This window comes from Erithacus rubecula (genome assembly GCF_903797595.1).
Source record: "Erithacus rubecula genome assembly, chromosome: 6".
Classification (NCBI taxonomy): Eukaryota; Metazoa; Chordata; class Aves; order Passeriformes; family Muscicapidae; genus Erithacus; species Erithacus rubecula.
In genome coordinates, this window is record NC_136688.1 from 8,346,828 (window position 1) to 8,367,944 (window position 21,117).

At 42.0% G+C, this 21,117-nt stretch overlaps 1 protein-coding gene across 2 annotated transcripts in view; it reads left to right on the forward strand.

The window, feature by feature from the left end:
- Positions 1 to 21,117, forward strand: part of SWAP70 (switching B cell complex subunit SWAP70) — a 34,517-nt gene that overhangs the window by 1,176 nt on the left and 12,224 nt on the right. The window contains exons 1-4 of one of the 2 annotated variants that reach the window (XM_079309385.1): positions 1,770 to 1,793; positions 6,743 to 6,883; positions 11,323 to 11,496; positions 19,231 to 19,458. In XM_079309385.1, the coding sequence (XP_079165511.1) occupies positions 1,785 to 1,793; positions 6,743 to 6,883; positions 11,323 to 11,496; positions 19,231 to 19,458 (552 nt within the window). In that variant the 5' untranslated portion in view covers positions 1,770 to 1,784. Of the gene's footprint in view, positions 1 to 1,769; positions 1,794 to 6,742; positions 6,884 to 11,322; positions 11,497 to 19,230; positions 19,459 to 21,117 lie in introns of those variants that run through there. The other variant, XM_079309384.1, reaches the window with a different exon arrangement.

Here is a 21,117-nt window from a genome sequence, read left to right on the forward strand (position 1 = left end):
CCGAGCTGGAAATATCTGCAGCCTCTTGTCTCCACAGGTGCTGGGCTGAAATGGCTAAAGAAACTCCCATTGTGCTGGTGAGCTGATAGTATCATCCAAAAAAGCAGGGCTTTGTGTGTTTGTGCAGTTCTGTCTGTGACATAAAGGTTTCTGTAGGAAGTGTCAGGTGGAGTGAGTGCAGCAACAAGTCTGAAATGAGGTTGCCACCTTCTCCTGTGGCCACCAAGAATTAGTTTTCAGGAGACACAGGAGGGAGTAGAGGGTATTCTTGTATTGACACCACATTCAGCATTTGCCACAAAAAGTGTAATTCTTGGTCCTGCTGGGAAGAAAAGGTGTGCAGGGTGGCAGTAGCCCCACATGGTTAAAAAGGGCAGGCAGGACAGCAAAAGAGAAATTCCTACACCGTAGAGTTGTGTTGTCCTGAGAAGGTGTTTCATGATGAAGTGTTTGTCATCACTGTGAGGAAGATACAGCACTCCTGTAAAATGGAGAGGTGATGCTTGGAGATCAACAGGTTAGTAGAGACCTGTGACATTAGAAAAATATGCTCCATAATTTAGTATAACTGCTGGTTTTTAAAAAAAATGATAAAAGCCTGTTCGTTTTGTGAGAATGGCAGTGTTGTAACCTACTGAACTCTCCCCTTCTCAATAAGAAAAGTTACTGGCAATGTGTCTTTGGTTTGTGTCATCCAGTATAAGGTGGTGCCATCACATTGCAGGGAAGTTCCTATGGAAAATACGTTTGGTTGTTAAAGGGAGTGATTTCTCATTACTCTGCCTAGAAGTGACCTTCGATCCTTCCATAAAAATAAATAATTAACCTTAAATACTATGAGGAAAACAAATGTGTGTGTGTATGTATGTTGTGCAGTTGGGGCCCTGCTGTGAAGGATTTGCATCACACATTTGTTTTCAGTAGATCTAGAGCAGATGGATGGAGGTGAGTCAGTTTGGGTCTGGAGAAACAGCAAAAATGCTTGAGGGCAAAAATGGGACTTGCTTGGAATAGTAAGGATGTCACCAGATGTCTTTTATCCATTTGTATCTTTTGTGTATGTTCTGAGCTGCTGAGAGAGGAGTCAGTAAAATCAGTCCTCTGTGTAATTCTGAATATTGTCTTCTTCCAATATGCACTGATTTGTTTGTTTGTTTGGGGTTTTCTACTTTTCTTCAACTGGCAGTCTTCAGAAGTTTTACGGTTATGCTGGCTGCAGCTCTTAGTCTTAGTTTTCTACATCAGCAGAAACATTTGTGTATTCTGTTCTTAAATTACAGCTTTAAAGCTGGACACAGTCATTGTTTTGCCACTGTGTTTTTTGGCACATTCAAACACTGATACAGCAGGGCTCAGGTGTAAGTTCTGTGTACACAGAGCAGCTGCTGCTGCTGCCATTCCAGCATGAGCTGCATGCAAATTACTTCCTTTCCTACACTTAGATCCAAGTTCATCTTTCTTACAATCTGCAGTTTTAAAATTAACTTGTTTTGGAAGTTTCCCTAAGGTGCCAGCATTTTCATCTGGATCTTGAAACACTGTAATTTGAAATATAGTTCCATTTGACAGCCAGCACAACTGCTTGTAGTGTGTGTGATTGAATCTTGGAAAGATCCACCAATTAGTTTTTACACTGTCTCTGGAAGCTCTTCCACATGTTGCTTTGTGACTTGTCTCTTCTTTGGCAGTGGGTTTATTTTGGTATTCTTGTTTTGTTTTGTATGCTGCATTGGCATGTATTTTCTAAGCCTTGAGGTCTTGGATTCCTGGATGCTGTCTGCAGAATGTGGATGGTGAGCCACATGTGAAAATACTGTCCCATTATAACTTTGGGTGACCAAAATTACTTAAAAGATTTATACCAGTCTCATATCTGGGGTGTTACAGGCCTATTACACCTTTGCTTTGCCTTTGCCCTAAATGTGAAGTCGGTGGCCTGTGGGAAGAGGAAGAGTGGTGTAATCAGGGGTGAGAGGGATGGTCGTAGCAGAGAGGAAGACCTTGAACAATGTAGCGAGGCAGGGGCAGGGTTGGGAGCCCGCGCCGGGTGGGCAGGACCCCGGCCGGACAATCGGCTTTGTGCAGTGATGGAGGGCAGTAGGAAATTAGTCACCGTGACTCACGGGAACAGGGGCTGCTCTGCTGCTGCCCACGGGGCTCACGGTGCGCGCATTGGGGCAGCCGTGAGCAATCCTGGCCGTGAGGTGTGAGGAGGGATGCTGTTCTGCCAGGAAAGCCCAGGCAGCTGTAGACTGAAACAGCATGAGGAGATGACGAGGCCGTGACCTGTGCTTGAGAGGAGCAGCTCCCAGTGGATCCAGCCTGTTTAACCTTGAGCCAGCCCGTGCCCCGGTGCCCAGTGGCATCCTGGCCTGGATCAGCAATAGTGTGGCCAGCAGGAGCAGGGCAGGGATTGTCCCCTGTACTGGGCACTGGTGAGGCACACCTTGAGTGCTGTGTCTAATTCTTGGCTCCTTAGGAAGGACATTGAGGGGCTGGAGCAAGTCCAGAGAAGGGCAACAAAGGTGATGAAATGTCTGGAGCACATGTTCTGTGAGGAGCAGCTGAGGGGGCTGGAGTGTTTAGCCTGGAGAAAAGAAGGCTCAGAGTGACGTTGCCACTCCAGGAGTGCCTGAAGAGAGCTTGTAGCCAGGTGGGGTTTTGTCTTTTCTTCCAGGCAACCAGCAAAAGGACAAAAGCTTAAGCTGCACCATACGAGGTTCAGATTGGACATTAGGAAGAATCTTTACACAGAGAGGCTGATTAGATACTGGAATGGGCTGCCCAGGGAGGCAGTGGAGTCCCTGGAGGTGTTTAAGGAAAACCTGGACATGGAACTCAGGTTGATGTGGTGGTGTTCAGTCATAGCTTGGACTTGATGATCTCAGAGGTCTTTTTCAGCCTAATGGATTCTGTTATTCTGTTTTGTCAACTGGTTTCAGGGAAGGTGTAGAAGAAAGGTGCAGTACATGGAGTGTGTTTACAAGGAGCCCCAGAACAGGAAGGCAATTCCCTTGGCAACTTGGGCAGATGCAGGCTGACACCAGCATATACTGGAGGCCAAGGGGGATTGTGCAGATAATGGAGGCAAAAGCAAGGGTGAGGTTGTTGAAAAGGCTGATGAGGGGTGTGCAAGTGCCCGGGGTGAAAGGAGTGAATGAAGGAATGGGAGCTGATGTGTGTGGGTGAAGGGCACAAGTGTCAGGAACCTGGGCTGGAATACACTCATCCAGCTGGGAAAGAGGCTGCTGCAGTAACCCCAACATCAAATAATGAGGCTGCAGATGGGGTGTGTGCAGGCTGAGTGGATAAGGGAGCTGTACCTTGGGGATGTGATGATGCAGGATATAGTGTGTGTACCCTGGTGTGCCCTGGTGTTTGTGATGGGGGCTTGTATGATGCTACTTTAGCACTGGTGATAGAAGAAAAAGGGAAAGTGCTTGTGAGTAGCCTTATTTTGGCTGGCTGTCTGGCTGCTGACATGGATGTTAGGGAGAGATGAGCCAAGAATGTCTTGGAATGAATTCACACGAAACCACTGAATGGAGGGATCTGGGATGCCAACATTTTTAAAATCTGAAAAAGAGACAGGGACTGTGAAGACCCCCCAGAAAGATGGAAAAGAAAAAGAGAAAACTACCAAGAAGCTGACAATAGCTGCTGCAGGATTAGTCTGCCCTGGTAATGCTCTCACTGTCATCTGGGCCAAATTTTTGTCACTGAGCAGTAAATAGTCTAGCAGGTCCTCCCTCTCCCTGTAGAAATGCAGATCATTTTTATGGACATGGTTAAAAGGAACTACTCAGATGGTAACAATTCAACACGTGCTGAAAGTTTTGGAAAATGGGAACTTGAGAGGGGAGCAGCTCTGGCAGAGTAGACCTGAAGGTGAAACAGCATAAAATAGGGCATGAATAAAGTAAATGCAAAGTCTGTGATGATCTTTGGCGTTCAGCTTGCTCGTATTTGGAACAGGACATCTTCAGTGTTCCCAGGGAAAGATGGGATGCCACCAGGCATCTTTCTTACAAAACTTTTCCTGAAAATGAAGGAGTTGTTGTACTCAGAGTGCATTGGTGTCATGAAGCCCATGCAGGCTGCTTGTGCTGTCTCAGACTCTGGTTTGGGGACCCCCACTGTACCCAGGGCTGCAGCAGAGATGAGTCTCTGGCTGGGACAGGAGTTGGCTTTGGCTTGAAGGTAAATTGTTGACATGGCATCCAGAGCACGATGAATGTGGAAGAAAGCTGCCTAGCAACCCTGTGGGGAATAATCCTGACTGGTGCAAAACTTCCTCATGGTTGATGTAGCTTCTGCAAGGCAAGGTGATTTTTTTGTACTTCAATTAATCTAGTGCTCAGCTACTTGTTGTTGATTTGTTTGGGTTTTTTTTTTTTTTTTTAATTTTAAGTTGTTAATTAACATAGAATGTCTTCTGGTCCAGCTAATGTGATTTGAGAGAACAAAACCAAACCAAAGGAGAGCTCAGGGCAGAATTTTTCTGGCTTACCCTGCAAGTGAAGAATTGAGCTGGCACTTGGCCACATTAGAGAATGGCAGGCTTTGGCTGGCGCTGAGGAATTTCCTGAGTTATGAAAAGAGAGCACTGGGCACCAGAGAGATGGCAGATAAGGCACATCTTAGAAAATCATTGAAAGTGGAATTCTTTCTTGGTAAGTTGGTCACTTGATGTGGAAACCACCTAGATTTCTGACAGCCCAAGCACAGCAAGAACACCAAAAAATGGAGAAGACAAATATGTAGAAGGGATATGATAAGAAAGTATTTTATTTAGACTTTTTATTGACTTTGGTAGTAAGCTGAAATCAGTCATGCTTGTAGAATACTTTTATTAGCTAAGTATTTTTGTAGTTATAGTATTAGCAACTACAGTGTGGTTGGAAAACAGTGATCATCTCTCTCTCTCAGAAATTCAAGAATCCCTCAAGCTTCTATAAATAACAGCAGAAGCCTTAAATAGAAGGGGAAACACACATGATAGTACATTCCCCCCAACCCCATATGTAAATCACATGGACTCAAATACTTGATCTGATGTGGTGGTTAGAGACAAGGATGGATTGAAGTGAAATATGTTGCTGATGGAGAGTGGAAACTTCTAAATGCTCTTTTGCTGCTTTGGGAAGTGCAGCTTTTGTTGTGTTATATTTCTACACCTTATTATCTCTAATGCCTTAGTGTAAATCAGTGAAAATATGTATTTCTCATGGAAAAACTTCTAAAACCTGAAGTTTAACTTAAGAAGTTTAACTTCTGAGGTATGTAGGGAGGAATTATCCTCTGAACTGAATATACATTTTGGACTATCTTTGTAATATTTTCTGCTAACTAACACTTAGATTCTGCTGTCTCCTTATCATACATCAGAATAGTAAATGTACATTTTATTTTCTTAGGGGTAGGTGGGTGGGGAAAAGCACAAATATTTTAAGTGTGTAGCTTTGGTTTGATTTCCTAGGCATTGACAACTTCAGACTTTCACTTCTTCTTTTACAATTACTCCATCTTTGACCACTTCATGTCTGCTTATCTATATAGGAATGCTGATAGGCATTGTTTTTCCAGTGTTACCTCTTTGCATCATTTGGGTCTGTTTTTTAAAATTCTATATAAAACCCACAAAATTCAGTTGTGCTTCATTCCATGCAGTTGTGGATTTAAAAAATAAAAATAAGAGCACTGGCAGCATACCTTTTCAAAACATGTGATCTGTTTTACCTCTCTGTAATTTTTTTAGTCACGAGGGAGAGGGCTCCCCAGTGCTTGGGGTGCAGTGGGCACCTTGTTCCAGGTCTGGCCTGACTCCAGACAGTGTGAACAGCCAAAGGGAGGGATGGTGGTTTTGCCTTTTTTTGGGAAGTGCTGGTGGCACAGGAGTCACTGCTGCCTAGGCTCTGCCTTCCTGTTGGTTCTGAGGTGTTGGGCTGTGCTTGCAAAGCTCAGCTCAGTCTGAAGAAGTTGAGATATGCTGGCTACCAGCTAGTTTTCAGTAATTCAGCACTTCCTTAAAATTAGTCAAGTGTGTAGTCTCTTCTTGAAGGTCTTTTCTCAAGAACAGACATGAGTGTTAGTGGGTGTCAAGTTCGTGACATGCTTCATGCAAATAGCTTTTTAAAATAAAAATTTGAGAAGCACACCTAGATCCTTCCTCTTTCTGTAACACTGCTTTGCCAACTGAAACATGGGGTCAGTGTTGAGAAGCAGCCCAGAAGCAAGCAGATGAGAGAAATCCATAGTTAATGCTTTAATCTGAATAGTCTTCTCTTTGTAAATGAAAGCTACGTATTGAGTTGTTTTCTTTGTTACTCATTTTCACTAGATATAAATATTTATAATTTCAAAGGCTAGGTGTTTGTGGTTGTTTTGATACTTATCTGACTTCACTCTGTGAATATTACTCTGGTGTTCCTGCATGCCTCTCCTGGTTTTCAGCTGCATGAGGATATATGTACAAAGGGGAGCTTGTGTAGCTGCATTTGCAACTCTCTAGGGCTGGACCTCTCTGTGCTCACACTGCTCCTGTAACATGCAACTCTCTGAAACCCTCAAATCAGGATTCTTTAGTTATGTTTTGCTTTCTGACAAAACTTTGTGGGGCAGAACTTGTGGTGACATCGAAGTGTCACTTTGCACATGGTTTTGGAGTCACAGGTCTGCTGTGGAGGGAGCACAGCATGGTTAAGGCTGACAGCAGTGTCACTGGTTTCTCTTCTGTCCTTAGGTCCTTTCTCACAACTTGTGCACAGTGTTAAACGTTCCCCATGATCCAGTGGCCTTGGAAGAGCACTTTAGGGACGATGATGAGGGACCAGTTTCCAATCAGGGTTACATGCCTTATCTAAACAAATTCATCTTGGAAAAGGTAAGTTTTGAATTCTCCTGCTCTCTGCTTTCTTGTATCAGCTTTTGTTAAGAGTGTCTTTGTGGTAACTGGTGCATGCAGGAGGCTGCTGCTGGTGTGAAGACACTGGTTGGGAGTGTGTGTGTGGGGTCCTGATGGGGTGACTACTCTGGAGAGCCTGTGCCTAAAAATGGAAGGGTGCACTGTTCTCTGCCTCTTCTCTCCTTGGTTTCTATTTCCTGTCACATCTGGCCCTTGCCTAAGCTGTGCTCATGCAGAACTGTACTCATATTAATAGAGTAACTCATCTCAAATTTATCTGGAGGTGTCTGGGAGCTATAGGTTGTCCCACTTCATACTGCAGCTTTAACGATATTGTCACAGACTCCTTTGCAAACAGAAAGGGTAAAAATATCTTCACTGTTTGTCTCAAAGTGCTTTAATAAGAAGAACCTTCAGAGAGTTACAGTGGGTGACATTAGGGTGTGTTGTGAAGTTTTGTCTTGCAAGTTCTTTCCTTTTGTGTCTGAGCATTCTTCAGTCTTCTGTTGTGCCTTGTTTCAGGAGAAACTCTGGAAAGCCAGTGGGGCTCCTCTCCCTCTCCCTCTCCCTCTCCCTCTCCCTCTCCCTCTCCCTCTCCCTCTCCCTCTCCCTCTCCCTCTCCCTCTCCCTCTCCCTCTCCCTCTCCCTCTCCCCTCTCCCTCTCCCTCTCCCTCTCCCTCTCCCTCTCCCTCTCCCTCTCCCTCTCCCTCTCCCTCTCCCTCTCCCTCTCCTCGGAAAGTTAAGAAACCCCAAACAAGGATCTTCCTGCATTTTTTTCTGTTTTCTGTTCACATACTGGGCTGGACAGCAAAAGCAGCTCACATGATGGTGGAAACATCAGCTGCAGCACCACTGATTTCTTGTACACTTGAGGGCCAGCCCCAGACACCTACAATCTTTGATGTTGTGCCTGCAGAGATACAAAACAGTTTGCTCTCTTTTGTTATGTGAAAAAGTCCTGAACTGGCATACTGCCAAGAAGTCTAGTGCAGCAATTGCAGATGATGCAAACTCCTCAGCCCCATTTGCTGAATTTTGCTCCTTCATTTAATAGTGGTGGCAAATTGGTATATATACAACAGTCTGGCAGCTTATATCTAGCAGAGACTTTTCAGCTTCTCTGCCTCTCTGGTCTGTGTTTCTCATACCCACAGTGTCCTGTTTGATGTGTGGGAGATGTTGGCCTTTAGTACACATAAAGATACCTCATTAATGTCTTGGTTGTTTGATGCTGAAGAATCCTGCTTTGTCCCTAAGAAGCTGTGATCTCCTTTCTGCTTCATCTTGGCTGTCTGAGATCCTGTGGAGGCCAAGCAGTCTTTCCCAGATTCTGGGAAAAAAGAAAAGTCCTTAATTTATTCTGACCAAAGGATTACAGTGGGAGAGGCTGAACCACAGTGGGTTAATACTCTTTGTAGGCAGTAGCAAGCCATTGAGTAAAGAAAAAAAGATATATATGTCTTTTTCAAATATAAAAATGCTCTGTTGTTAAAGGGTGTTTCTAGGGAGAATAGTTATGGAAATGAAGACCATAATTGCATTTAAGTAATGCTTTTATCTGAAAATGACAGACCTGGCTATGTTAAATAAGTAGGTATGAAAGGGAAGAGCATGACTGTGTATACTTTCTTTTTTTGCTTTATTCATACACTGATCTGGCTTCCAGTGATTGCCTGATATATCTGTATCATCATTTAATCTGAAAAGATGGAAGTGTGAAAGAACAGGATAAATTACCTGTAATTTCATGTTATTTGATCTTGACTAAATGCTTGTAAACAAGAAAAGTAGTGAAGTTGTTTGGAGAGAAGGCTATATTTTTGGACAGGAAAAATCTTGATTGTGACTTCTCTTCTTTTAGAGATGAGTTTACATCAGTGCCAAAAGACAGCATGCAGTGGGATGAAGTCACTGATTCATTGCATGTCTCCTTTGTTTAACACAAACAAGCAAAAAAAAAGCAAACAAGAAACTCCTGTCTTTATTTTTCCAAGGCATAGTCTGTTATTTTAGATGGGGTGATTGTAGAAAAATTGCTGTTATTATATTCTAGTAAGCAAAGTTACTAAAGAAGGAGTGATGCTTTATACCCCAGATACACTGGAAGTTCTCTCAATTTCCAGTCATGCATCTTATGGCAAATTAATTGATTTGAGCAAGAGCCACTGGCTCAAGTGAGATTTTTTTAATCTTAAGATATTTTGCTTTAAGGCATTAATAAAATATTTAAAGAATGATTTATTAAATTTCTTTTGAAATAGTTATATAACTATGACTTAGAATTTTTTTGAGAGAACTTTGTAACCTTTGGAAATAACTTCTGTTCTACTCTCAAAAGCAGTTGTAACTTTTTGGGTTTTTTTGGTGCTGAGGTACCTTGCAATAAAACCTCCTTATATAAAACCAAGGAATCATTGAGGAAGGGACAATTGTGAAGAAAGACAAGGAAGTTAAATGAGGTATATTCGCTGCAACTAATTTCCTTTATCCATGTAGGTAATTTCAATAAATGATTTGAGTAATTAGTATTGCCTGACGGACGATTTCCAGTGTTATGCATCTTGTTACTCAGCAGACAGATGTATTAACAACTGTTATTTTGGAGAGCCAGGGCTTGGGTGCTGATGTAATCATTGTCCTGAATAATTCCTGAACAGTATCTCTGTTCTGGATGACACGTGGGCCCCACAAAGTCCATTTCAGAATCAAGTCTGGATTCTGAAAAAAGGGCTCACATGTCTCAAGTGGGATTGCTGGCACTGTGGGACCTGTTCCCCTGTGATGAAGTGGTTCTGAAACCTCCTGCTGAACTGCTGCACAGTCCTGGTGGCAGGACGTGCTGCAGGTGACCTGGGATTTGACAGGAGTGTCTGAGGCACTGTTCTGCTGTGTTAGCAGAGCCTGTGCACCACCAGGACATTTCCAAGGTGGAACTGCTCACCATCAGGGTGCAAAAAGGGCTTTTAGAAAAGAAGTCATGGTTCATTGGGCAGGGTGCAGAGGACACAGAAGAAGCAGAGGCAGGAGTAGCCAAGGAGTGAAGAACGAAGAAGAAACAATCCTGACTTGCAGCCCTTCACCCAGAGGGTGTTTGTTCGTTTAGTCGGTGTTTCATTACAGTTCTGTGTTTCTTGTGCAACCAAGACAGATGCTGAACTTGTGGCTGTAGCAGCTCTGGCTCCTACAGCTGCCACCTAATTCAAAGGACAGCTGTAGCCTCTTGCTTCTCCACCCACGTTGGTGACCTCTACAAACATGCAAAGTCTATGGTTTTTGTTTGTCTCACTTTTATGCCTGGAGACTGTTCTTGTCATCAGGTTGGTTTCTTGTTTACTTCCGTCTTTCCTTTTTCATCTTTTTTCCCATCTTTTCCCCTCCACCCACACCAGTTAATTGACTTCCCAAGTCTGTCATTGCCTGAGCCACTGGGGTGTGGTCACTATATTTGACCACTTATCAAACTGGGTAGGAAATCATACAGTTTACATTGGTGTTCTTGAAGCATCTGAGATCTGTGGTTTGGCTTATCATAGAAAAAAAATCAATGCCCATTACTGATCTCATTACCACAAGAGGTACAAGAACCTGTTTCTTAGATGTGTTCTCCAAAATCTCAAAGTTACAGTGCCAAACATGCCTTTATCACAGTCCAGCAAGGAAATAGCATTGCTAATTGTGGGAAGATAATAAATAGGTTTAATATATAACTTAAATTAGGGTTTTAAAACAAAACAGTAAATTAGAGGCTCTTGCCTATATAAATAATACACAAATCTGTAGGTGCAGTTGCTAGGTATGATAAAGGATAATGAAAACGAGGAATTTTTGTGTCAATGAGGTGAAAGTTTGCAAGCCTGAAAAAAAGATTTTTAAGTGGATTAGCATTTGAGGAAAAAAATTACTCTGTGCTTATGAATACTCTGCATGAATTAGTTTGAGTAATATTAAGTAAAAAATGTATTAAAGTTCTTCCCCAATTGTTGCTCCAATATTCCTTTTAGCATATCTACATGTGGATTTGGCTATGCTGGTTTCCAAATTTGCTGTGTACAATCCCAGTAAGTCAGTGCAATAGGAGGGCAGCTGGAACTAAGACAGTTCTGGATGGTTTGGAAGCTGATGTGCTAGAGGAAACAGAGAGTGCACTATAGCCTCCTTTCCATGGAGGCAGGGTGTTATTAACTCAACCAGAAATTGGAGGTTGGATGTCAGTTGTGCCAGTAGAAATTCCTTATTTTACCCCATGCAGGAAGTCAGGCTAGGTTGCTACAGTGCTCCTTTTGGGCCTTGATGTTTCATGCAAACTACAATTTTCTCACTGCTTTCTGTATGATGAAACCTGATAAACTTTGTCTATCTGCTGTTCTGTGCCATTTGTGCATATCAATTTCTTTGCTGTTCTTCAATTTCTTCTTTAGGTTCAAGGAAACTTTGACAAAGTTGAATTCAACAGGATGTGCTGGACTCTCTGTGCTAAGAAGAACCTCTCTAAAAGTCCTTTGCTGATTAGCGATGAAGACGCGTTTAAAGTGTGGGTTATTTTTAACTTCTTGTCAGAGGACAAATACCCTTTAATCATTGTACCTGAGGAGGTAAGAAACAAAAACTTAAGCTCTTTAACACCAGTTTTCCTAATGTCCCAGTTGAACTGTGTAAAGTTCAACTCCAGAGATGTTCAAGAAGAAATGTTGTTTAATTTTTGTCTTTTTTTGTATTGTAAGACCTCGGATATATTTCTCTGTCTTTCAGGGTGCATATATAGGGATTTCCACAGGGTACTTGAGATATTGATAGCTCTGTGTGTCTGTCATTTGAAGAGCCTGGACAAAACAGGATAAACAGGACATGCATGGATGTGATCTTTAATCACTGCATTTGCTTATAGGTGGTTGCAATTTTGCAAGGTCAATACACCCATGTGATCCTGAAAAAAAAGAATGCCCCCATCTGTTCTCTGTTATTGTGACTTGCAGGATGAGTCTTCAGTCTCATGTCACCCTCCTGATGGAAAGGACAGTACAAAATTTTCTGATGGTGTCTGTTTCTGATCAAAACAGTCAGCCCCTGAACACTCTTGCTTGAAATGTCTGAAGGAATAATACCAGAGAGATCTCTTTATACTCTTAGCTCATGAACAAGTATTGGCAGCGCTCAAATAGGTATTTTAGCACTAAAGCAAGATTTCGGTATCTCCACTGTTCTCCCTTTTGGGATGGGTGGGGAAAGAAGCAGAAAGATCAGAACTGTTGGCATAAATAGTCCCTTGCAAAACTATGTATGCATATCCCAGTGGTTTGCAGTTCAGCACTGGAGGACTGAATAATAAACATCTGCAAATTGCTGAACAGCCAGTGATCAAAACAGTCTGATTAACAAGCCACTAACAGCATAACTGTGGGACTCCAAGGTGTTGTGCCAAACCCTCAAGGACAGATAACTCTCCTATCAAAATAAACTGTTCCATTTTGTTTTCTCACTCACATTTTAGCAGAAGACTTCCACTCTGTACATTTCTTGTTTTGCCAAACTGGCCCATGCCATGGCCCTACCTGGCATGCTGTATTCCCACGAGAAAGGAGTCTCCTTGCTTGCTTTCCCATTTGTTTCTGTGGGTTCTGGGAAATGGGGATCATGGTTATAAAAGCTAAGACAGCTCCTTTCTTAGTGGTGCTATATTTGGCTTGGTAGGTCAGAGCCACTAATAAATGCCAAAACTGGGACTCAAATCCATGTCTCTGGTTTGTCAGTGTGTTCCCCACTGTGCAACCTGGCTTACCTGTGGGCAGACATTTCACATCTCCTAGATTGCTGGCATGGTTAAAAGCTTCAGCTCTGGGGTGTTGCTCCCCACTCCTTCTCCACCAAGGAAGCCCCAGATTGGTGCTGCCTTCAGGTAATGGCAATGTGTCTGTGTGTTGGCAGATGTGCTGCAGAGTCAGCACTGAGCTGAGCTTTTCCAGATTTCCAGATTTTGTATGTGCTATTGTTTGTTTTCCTTCCCATCCTTAATGTCCAGGTTAGCCTGCATTGCTCTTCTACTTGGATTATTTTAAAAGTTCTGATTGTGGATCTGTGTCTGTATCTCCTTGATTACAGCACGATTTCAATTGTGCAATTTGTTTAAAGAAAGCTTACAGAGCCTGACTGACAAAGAAAGGCTGCTCTGTTCTTATCATATACAATGCCTGTATTCACTCCACCTTCACTCAGACCACACAGGTAATGTAATCAGCCACTGGAGGAATGCTGTCTGTTGAACACACTCCTTTCTGTTTTGCACTGGTCCTGCATCAGGTTCTCTGGAAAATTTTGCATTTACTCATCTACTCTTTGCCCAAAATTCCCTGAATGAAAATGCAAAGTGTCAATTTCAGTCAGTTTTGCTTTTTCTCAGGTATTTTATATCTTCCTTTTTTCCAAAATGGCTTGCAGGTTGTATATACAGTGAGGAGATTTTTCAAAGTGGAGGAGAGGAGAAGGGGGATGGAAGCACTGCTGTTTGTGCTGTCAGTGTTTTGCTGACAGCAGTGTAAACCTCTCGTGTGACTACAGCTTCCCACCCAGGGAGCAGGCTCCTGCCCTGCCCAACTGCTGCTCCTATCCTTGGCTGGGAATATTGCAGCACACAATCTACTGCAGTTTCTGGCTCAGAGATCCAGCTCTTTGTGTGGGATCCAGCTGTTTACCCTCCTACCTCCCTTCCACATTGTTGACTTTTGGTTTTTTTTGTTGCTTCTTTTCCACTTTTATAAGTAACTGAGAAACTTGCCACATACTTTCAGGTTGGAAGGGTGATCTCTTGAAGATTTTTGCCTCCTACCTTGTGGATGGCAAGACTTCTTAGGTGACTATATTAACACAATTTCATGTAGCTATAAGGATACCTTTTCTTCCTCCTTGGAGCAGCTGCTCTTTGAGACATGACTGGGAGTCTGAATTTCCTCTTTTTTCTTTCTTCTTTTTTTTTTTTTTTTTTTTGGTAGTTTTTAAAATGAGATAAGTGGTTTCTGCATTCATTTCATAGATTTCATATCTCATATCTGGAAAAGCCTCCTGCTTGAATGCAGTTTCACCTTATTTGCACTGTGCTGACTAAATATTGAAGCTGCTGTCTTTCCTTCTTGCCCATGTCATGTGCTTTTGCACTGGTGCTGCATTGCTGGGCCTTTCCTTTTAGACAGCTGAATGTGACAGGGCTGTTACCCCCAGCTACAAAGTGTAACTCTGGGTTCCCTGCCCAAGTGTTGAATGGGCAGCAAGTGAGCTGCAGCTCATCCAGAGGAGGGAAAAGAGGCTCCTTTAGAAAGGATTCAGAGATACAGGCTGAGAAGAGCTTTAGAAAGAGGAAAGTGGGGAAAGGAGTTACCAGGAGAGAAAGCAGTGGAGAGGTGATGCAAGGGTCAGAAGTTGCTTGTTTAGCAGAGGCCAGGCTGAAAGCCAGGGGCAATGACTGGCCTGTGCTCCTCACCTGTCCTTGAAGCAGGGATGCCAGCCCTGCACTTGAGGGAGATAAGGTTTGTGAAATCCATTGTGGGGAAGAGGTTGGGATGTGCAGGTTTGGAATGTTGACTTCAAGCTTGAGAGGATCCCTCTGTGTCACAGGGAGAGCTCAGATGACACAGAGACAGGAGCTGATGTCTACAGGGAGCACTGGGCACAGCTGGTGCTGGCCTTGCACTCCAGTGTTCCTATTGCTGCCTACTGGTGGGCAGCTGAGAGCACTTGGAAGAGCTGGGAAGGATGAGAGATCCATGAATGTCTGTTTTACAAAGGTGCTGAGGCAGAAAGCAGGGACTGGGTGGGAGCTCCTTCCCCTCCCACAGCCAAATTTTCCATCAGATCATCTGAAATGCAGATATCCAAGTGTATGTTTCCTTCAGCTCTTGCAGGCATTACCTCTTCCATGAGGAGGATAAAATGAAGGAAAAAAGGTGGAAAACTGAAGCCGTAAGAGGAGAAATATTTCTATTTTGTCATGATTTTTCCTTACAAGTCACCTCTTAGTTGTTACAGACTCATTTGTGTGTCTTGGTATTTTTTAACCAGACATTTTCTGTTTTATAAAAAGGTTTTCAGGCACTTCCCCTTTCTTATTTCTGGACATGTGACTGCAGCCTTGGGAATGCTTTATCGCCCGAGAGCTGTGGTGTGTGGTTAGTTGTGTTTCTGGGCCATTCTTCATGGTGAAACTCAGACATACTCACACTGCAAGCTGCATACTCAGTATTGTAATCCAGTGCTCACAGTTTGTTTCACATAAACCAAACATATTTGCTGCTTTTGGCTTCATGAGGAAAGGTTTGTACAGTCATTTTTCACTGGTCCTCTAGTCTTCAAATTTATTAACAGACAGCATTTTTAATCTTCCTAAGAGGACCAAGCCTTGTGTGGCTTTTTGTGCTTGTCAAAATGATATGATATGTTCTTAGCCTGAGGAGGTGAGAATTTTACCCAGTGGTGATTTTTCTGGAGTGTATATTTTATGACTATATTTGCTTCCTTGTTCTGCATTCTAGTACCAGAAAGTGAAACAGTGAATAAAATACTGGGAATTGAACCTTGGCACTTCAAAAATGGCATCAAAACTGATATAAAGAAAATGAAAGCTGCTTATATGGGGTTTTAATTGACCCATGATCTTTAAAAGTTGATGACAGTGGTTAGGAAGATTTTCAGTCATTTGCAGTAGTCACTTGGTTAGGAAGACTCGCATCAGTTCTTCCCATTTCATTGCCTTCTTCCTTGATTGCTGCATGAAATTCAGTTTTCAGCTCACAACAGCAGGTTTTTCTTGAGTTGACCTTTACTATATTTCACTTAGCACTGATTTAATTTTAAAAAAAGACAAACAAGGTAGTGGCTTACATTGGGTAATGAACATGGTTTTTGCTGGTGGAAAGGATGAAACAAATATTTGACTTAAATGTAAGTGATGTTCTGATGGGATGAAGAAAAGGAGTTGATGATGACTGTGGGAGGGGATATGTCTGCTTTCATGGCTGTGGCCCAGCAACATGTACTCTCACAGAATTTTCTACAGTGTGAGTAGGCTTTTGACATCTGCTCTGTTAATGTTACTCACACTTATTTGAATAGTGTGAACCAGAATAGCCTTGTTTGCTGTGCTCTGCTGGGCATGAAGGCCTCCTTGGCAATATTTTTCTCATTCTAAGGCACCCACTTGTATATCAGAAAAATGTGTGAAAAATCTATAATGCTTCATTCCCCATGGAAGCAGGAATATCTGGAAAAGGAAAATAAATAGACACTGAAACATGGGGAAAAGAAGGTGCCCTCTTAAATAGGCTCCTAAACAGACTCATGATAGAGCTCTGTTCTTTGTTATTGTTTTTGATTTCTCTTGGCAAAATTCTGGCTGAAAAGTGTGTTGATTTGAGATGGAAGCTGGTTTGGTAGTGTGGAGCCACTGAATCCTTACTGGTGTATGCAGTGTTAACTCCCTGGTATTTTTGCACCTGTATTTTGCATACTTTTGACCTGAAAGCAAAAGTATTTTGCATACTCTTGGCGTGCCTCAGAATAGCAGCAAACATCACTTCACTTTTGCTTTTCAACATTGCCTTTTAGCCACAAGAGTAGGACATGTTTGAGACACAGACTGCATTTGTCAGTTATTTGCTGGCTTGACATGTCCCTGTGGAGGAGGGGAAATGTCATTTGCTCTCAGAGGTTCCTCATTTGAGCTCCTAATGAGCTCAGTGGTTGCTGTTTGCTGTCACACTGGTGCAACTTACTTCTTGGTAATTACCTCATACTTCCATATTCATGTTCTGTGCAAAAGTCACTGTTGCTGTTTATCAGATGTATCAGATAAACTTTTTCTGTGAATTTTGGTTAGCTATGTATGTGACTGAATTCAAGATAAACCTTTTATTTTTTTTTATTTTACAAATTGAATTGTAACATGCACAGGTCACTTTTCAGTTAAGAAGAGTTAATGTAGTTTAAAAGAATGAGTATTTTATGTAATGTAGTGGAATTATAGGATATTGTGGTCATTTAAGTGACTTGTAGATGGGAGTTAACAGACTTAAATGGTTAAATCTATTCCATGAACCAAAGTAAGATAAAATGTGTACAAGCAAAGGTGTTAACTTTTTTTTAGTGTATTATATGATAATGTGTACTTGCCAAGAGCTTTGCATTGTATCGTTTCCAGACCATTAATTGGGTCCACAGAACATTAGTTTGATCCACTATTTATTTATATGGCTTGAGCAAAAATAGGAAAAAATTAATTCAGGTGTGCTCTTTGTGTGTATGTGTGAGTGTTCCATTATCTGCAAGTGAGACTGGGTACTTTTAGATAATTAAACAAAGGAATTAGAGAGCTGCCATGCCTCAAGCAGTGTAAGAGATTGTGAAATTCTGGAACAATGCATTTTAAAGTTAGAGTTCTTATTTTTTAGGTTTTTAAAATTAGTATTGCTGTGTAGCATTTTGGCAGTTATATGATCTACCTAATTAAGTCTGAGTTATTTTAGCTTTCCCTACAGTTAAAGTCCAGGATTGTAGTCCAGAACTGATGCTGCTCAAAGAGAATGAGCAGAGTGGCAGAATGTGTTTTGAACATGGGTAAAAAAAAATCAAGGTTTTAGGAGGTTTGCTTTGAAACAGCTTTTCAGTGCTCCTGTTCTTGCACTCTGTGGAAGCTTTTTTTGGGTTTGTGTGGTTTTTTTTTTTTTTTCTATAAAACTTGTCTGGAGTAGGAAGTAAGCTGCTTCCTGCCCTTAACTGAATACCAAGGATTTATGGTAGTTGATGCTTGAAAGCCTTGAATTATTTTTTTAACTTAAGGATTTTGGAGAGTGAAAATCAGCAAAGCTTATTTTAAAGACTGTGGATTTGAATGCCACTTCTGCAGAGGCCTCTGTTAGACCATATCTTTGCTGGTGAGAGCTGCATGAGGAGCTAAAAAATACTGAAATACTCGGTGAAGCTGAAATGAAAAACAGTGCTCTCAATTTCTGGAGGCATATTCTGTGCCTGGCATATTCTGGGCTGTCTTCTGAGAGAGACTTGAGAGGATGTGGCAGCCACAGCTTGGAGGTGTGTGCACTTCCCCTTCATTCAGTGGAGCAGGCACTTTTCCTCCTGGCACTTTGCAGCTTCTTTTTGCTGTAGCATTGCCCTGGAGTAGTGGTACCCATGGAGTAATGGTACTCCTAGGAGTAAGGGATGTGACACCAAGAGAGTCACTGAGCTGAAAATTGTGGGGAAAGCACATCCATCTGCAGGGTGAATTTGGGAGTTCACTTTTGTGTGTCCTGACCACAGACATGAGGGAAAGGAAGGGATTTGGCTGTGCCTGTTGTAGGAGAGAGAAACAGCATCCACAATATATTGAGGCTTGGGAGTCCTTGTGGTGAAATGTGTGGGAGACAAAAACACTTCTTTATTTCTCTGTACTCCCAAATCTCTTGCATAGAGACTCAAGAGCCTGTTAGACTAGCTAAAAGGTGACTCTGAACTGTAGCAGGAAGGCCCTCACCGATTATTTTGTTTATAGAGTCATTAAAAGCATTTTTCATGTGCTCAAAGCTGTAGATGGAATCAGTTAAAATACTGCAAATGAACTGTGATGAGTTTAAAACCAACATAAAAAACAGACTAAAGAACCCCAGCCTCCTTTGCCTCTTTGTCATTCTTGTATTTGTTTTGACTAGTGTTATTGATGTTATTATCCTGTGCATGGTAATGCTTACAGAGTCGTGAAAGATTAAAGGACAAGGGGAATTTATTTGGGAAACAAAAGCAGATGTGAAAGATGTGTTCTTTTATTTCTTTTGGTACAACTGTCAGGATTGTATCTAGGGATGGAATGCTTGAGAGTAGAGAGAGGTGTCATGTTTAGATCATACCTTGGTCATTTTTCATTTCACTTCTAGTCCAAACAGCCTTCTTTTCTTTTTTTTTTTTTTTTGTAATTTGTTTGCTTTGTGCTTGCAAGAATACTTTCTGAAACTTCTTGCTTTCTCACTCTTCAGTCATCACAGTTTGGAAGCCATTGCAGGGAAGGTCCCATGTGTTCTGTAGGAATCTGAAATATTAAATGAGGCTGTCAGGTTCAATTCTTTGCTTTACTGTGAAGAGAGCAGCTGAGGGACGGGCTTGGCAGACAAGAATTCAGCTGAGACAAGAGCTTAAAACCTTGTTAATTAAACCACCTACATTTAGGGGCCTGCATGTGAGTGTAGGAAACTCACTGTAACGGGAGTCTCTGGAGAAGCTTCATTTACAGCTCTGAAACACTTGATTTCCTTGCCTGCTGCAAATGATGGATTTCTGTTTGTGTTTCTGCACAGATTGAATACTTACTTAAAAAAATCACTGAAGCAATGGGAGCAGGCTGGCAGCAAGAGCAGTTTGACCATTACAAGATTGCTCTCAACACCAGTCGAGAGGGTCTGTCTGCGTGGGAGCTCATTGACCTCATTGGAAGTGGGCAGTTCAGCAAAGGGATGGACAGGCAGACAGTGTCCATGGCAATCAATGAAGTCTTCAATGAGCTCATCCTAGATGTACTCAAGCAGGTAAGAACCACAGAGAGCTAATGTTTCATTGCTTTAATTAGAAAATGTTCAATTTGTGCTCAAATTTCTTTTTGCTATTGAATGATGAGCAGGAGGAAATTAGGTAAGTTATCCATAAGGGTTCTTTAATATGAGCTTATTTTTAGAAAATAAATTGTGCTGCTGTTCAGATTGATGTAGTTGTGGCAGTATTATGAATGAATTGCTTCTTGGTAGAGCTTGCTTTTAGAAAGTGAAGGAAGTGGACTCTGACTTGAAGTTTGGCCTTTTTTACACTAGTACCAACTGCTTGCTAATTCACAGAATAGCTGCATCATGCTCTCTGTTCTGATGACAGCTCTTCAGTCTTTGGAAATGCTTTTCTGTAGTTTCAGTTATGATGTAGGAAATGCAGCTGTGCTGGGCACCACCTCTGTATTCAAACAGGGGGTCTGGACCCCAGGGTATTGCTCCAGCTGAAAGGTTGGCTTCTCAAGTGCCCCACTTCAACAGGGCAAAAAAGGGGTGGAAGAGCTCCAGAGGGCTCTTCCTTCTTGTTCTGCTTAGCAGGCTATGTGACTGACAGCTTATTTACCTGCACTCACACTTCAGAAGTCACACTGTCCTTTGTATTTTTTAGCAAACTTCTTTCTTCAGATTTCCAGTGACTGGATTTTCAATTTAGAAGTGCATTTCTTTCATGGGAATTGGAAGTACCACAGGGACCTGAGGGATCCCAGCAGAATTTACCTAGAAAGCTCTTTAAAATTGACTTTTACCGACGAGAGAATTTTTTTTCATCTTTGATTTCTTGGTGAGCAGAGAAACAAAGGCTTGGCAGGCTTTCCCAAGCTGTTCTAAAGAAACCATCAGAAAGTCTTGGCACAGGAAATTCTTTCAGAATACCCACAGAACAATGCAAAAGTCTATTTTTGTTAGCTGCTGGTTGCCTGTTGGAGGTGAGGGCTAGGGACACACACACATAAAGTCAGTTGAGGGCAAAATGAAGTCATTCTGCTGTTTGATACTATGAAAATAAATTAACCAGTGTCAGTTCAGTCCTACTTGAAACTTGTGAGGAAATTGGATTTCTTTTCAGTTTTGGTACTGCATTATGTGTCTTCCCTCACTTTTTGTTTTGTTTTGTGTGTTCTTTTTTTCCTCTCTTTGTGCCTGGGCTCCTTTCTTAAGGATGTTTGAGCGCTTTTGAATGGTTCCTTGACACTTAAAAATAGTTTGTGTCAAGATTTGGCCCTGTGCCTCCTGGACAGCTGAGACAGTTAGTGGCCTGGTGGAGAGCAGAGTTCTCTGTGTGATTTCAATATCCTGATACCTTGTGGATTCACAGAATTGTCCTGCTTATTGCAGTAATTGTATAATTGCTTCAAGGTATTAATTAATGACACATGGTCTCATAAACAAGTGTCATGCTGCCCTTTTTATTAAATGCATCCTGGATCTCTAAGGCTTACAGAGGGCAGCATCAATAGTTAAATTTGTGGTATTTAGTGTTCTGAAAGCTGTGTCCTTTGTGTGATGGTTGATGTGAAAAAGCTCTGGCTTTTCAAGAACTCTCAGTGAGCTCTTGGAAGAAGTAGCTGATACTGATATAATAGGTAAAGATTTTGCAGAAATTTGAGGGGAAAATATTAGTCTGACTTGCGTTTGAAAGCAAATTTG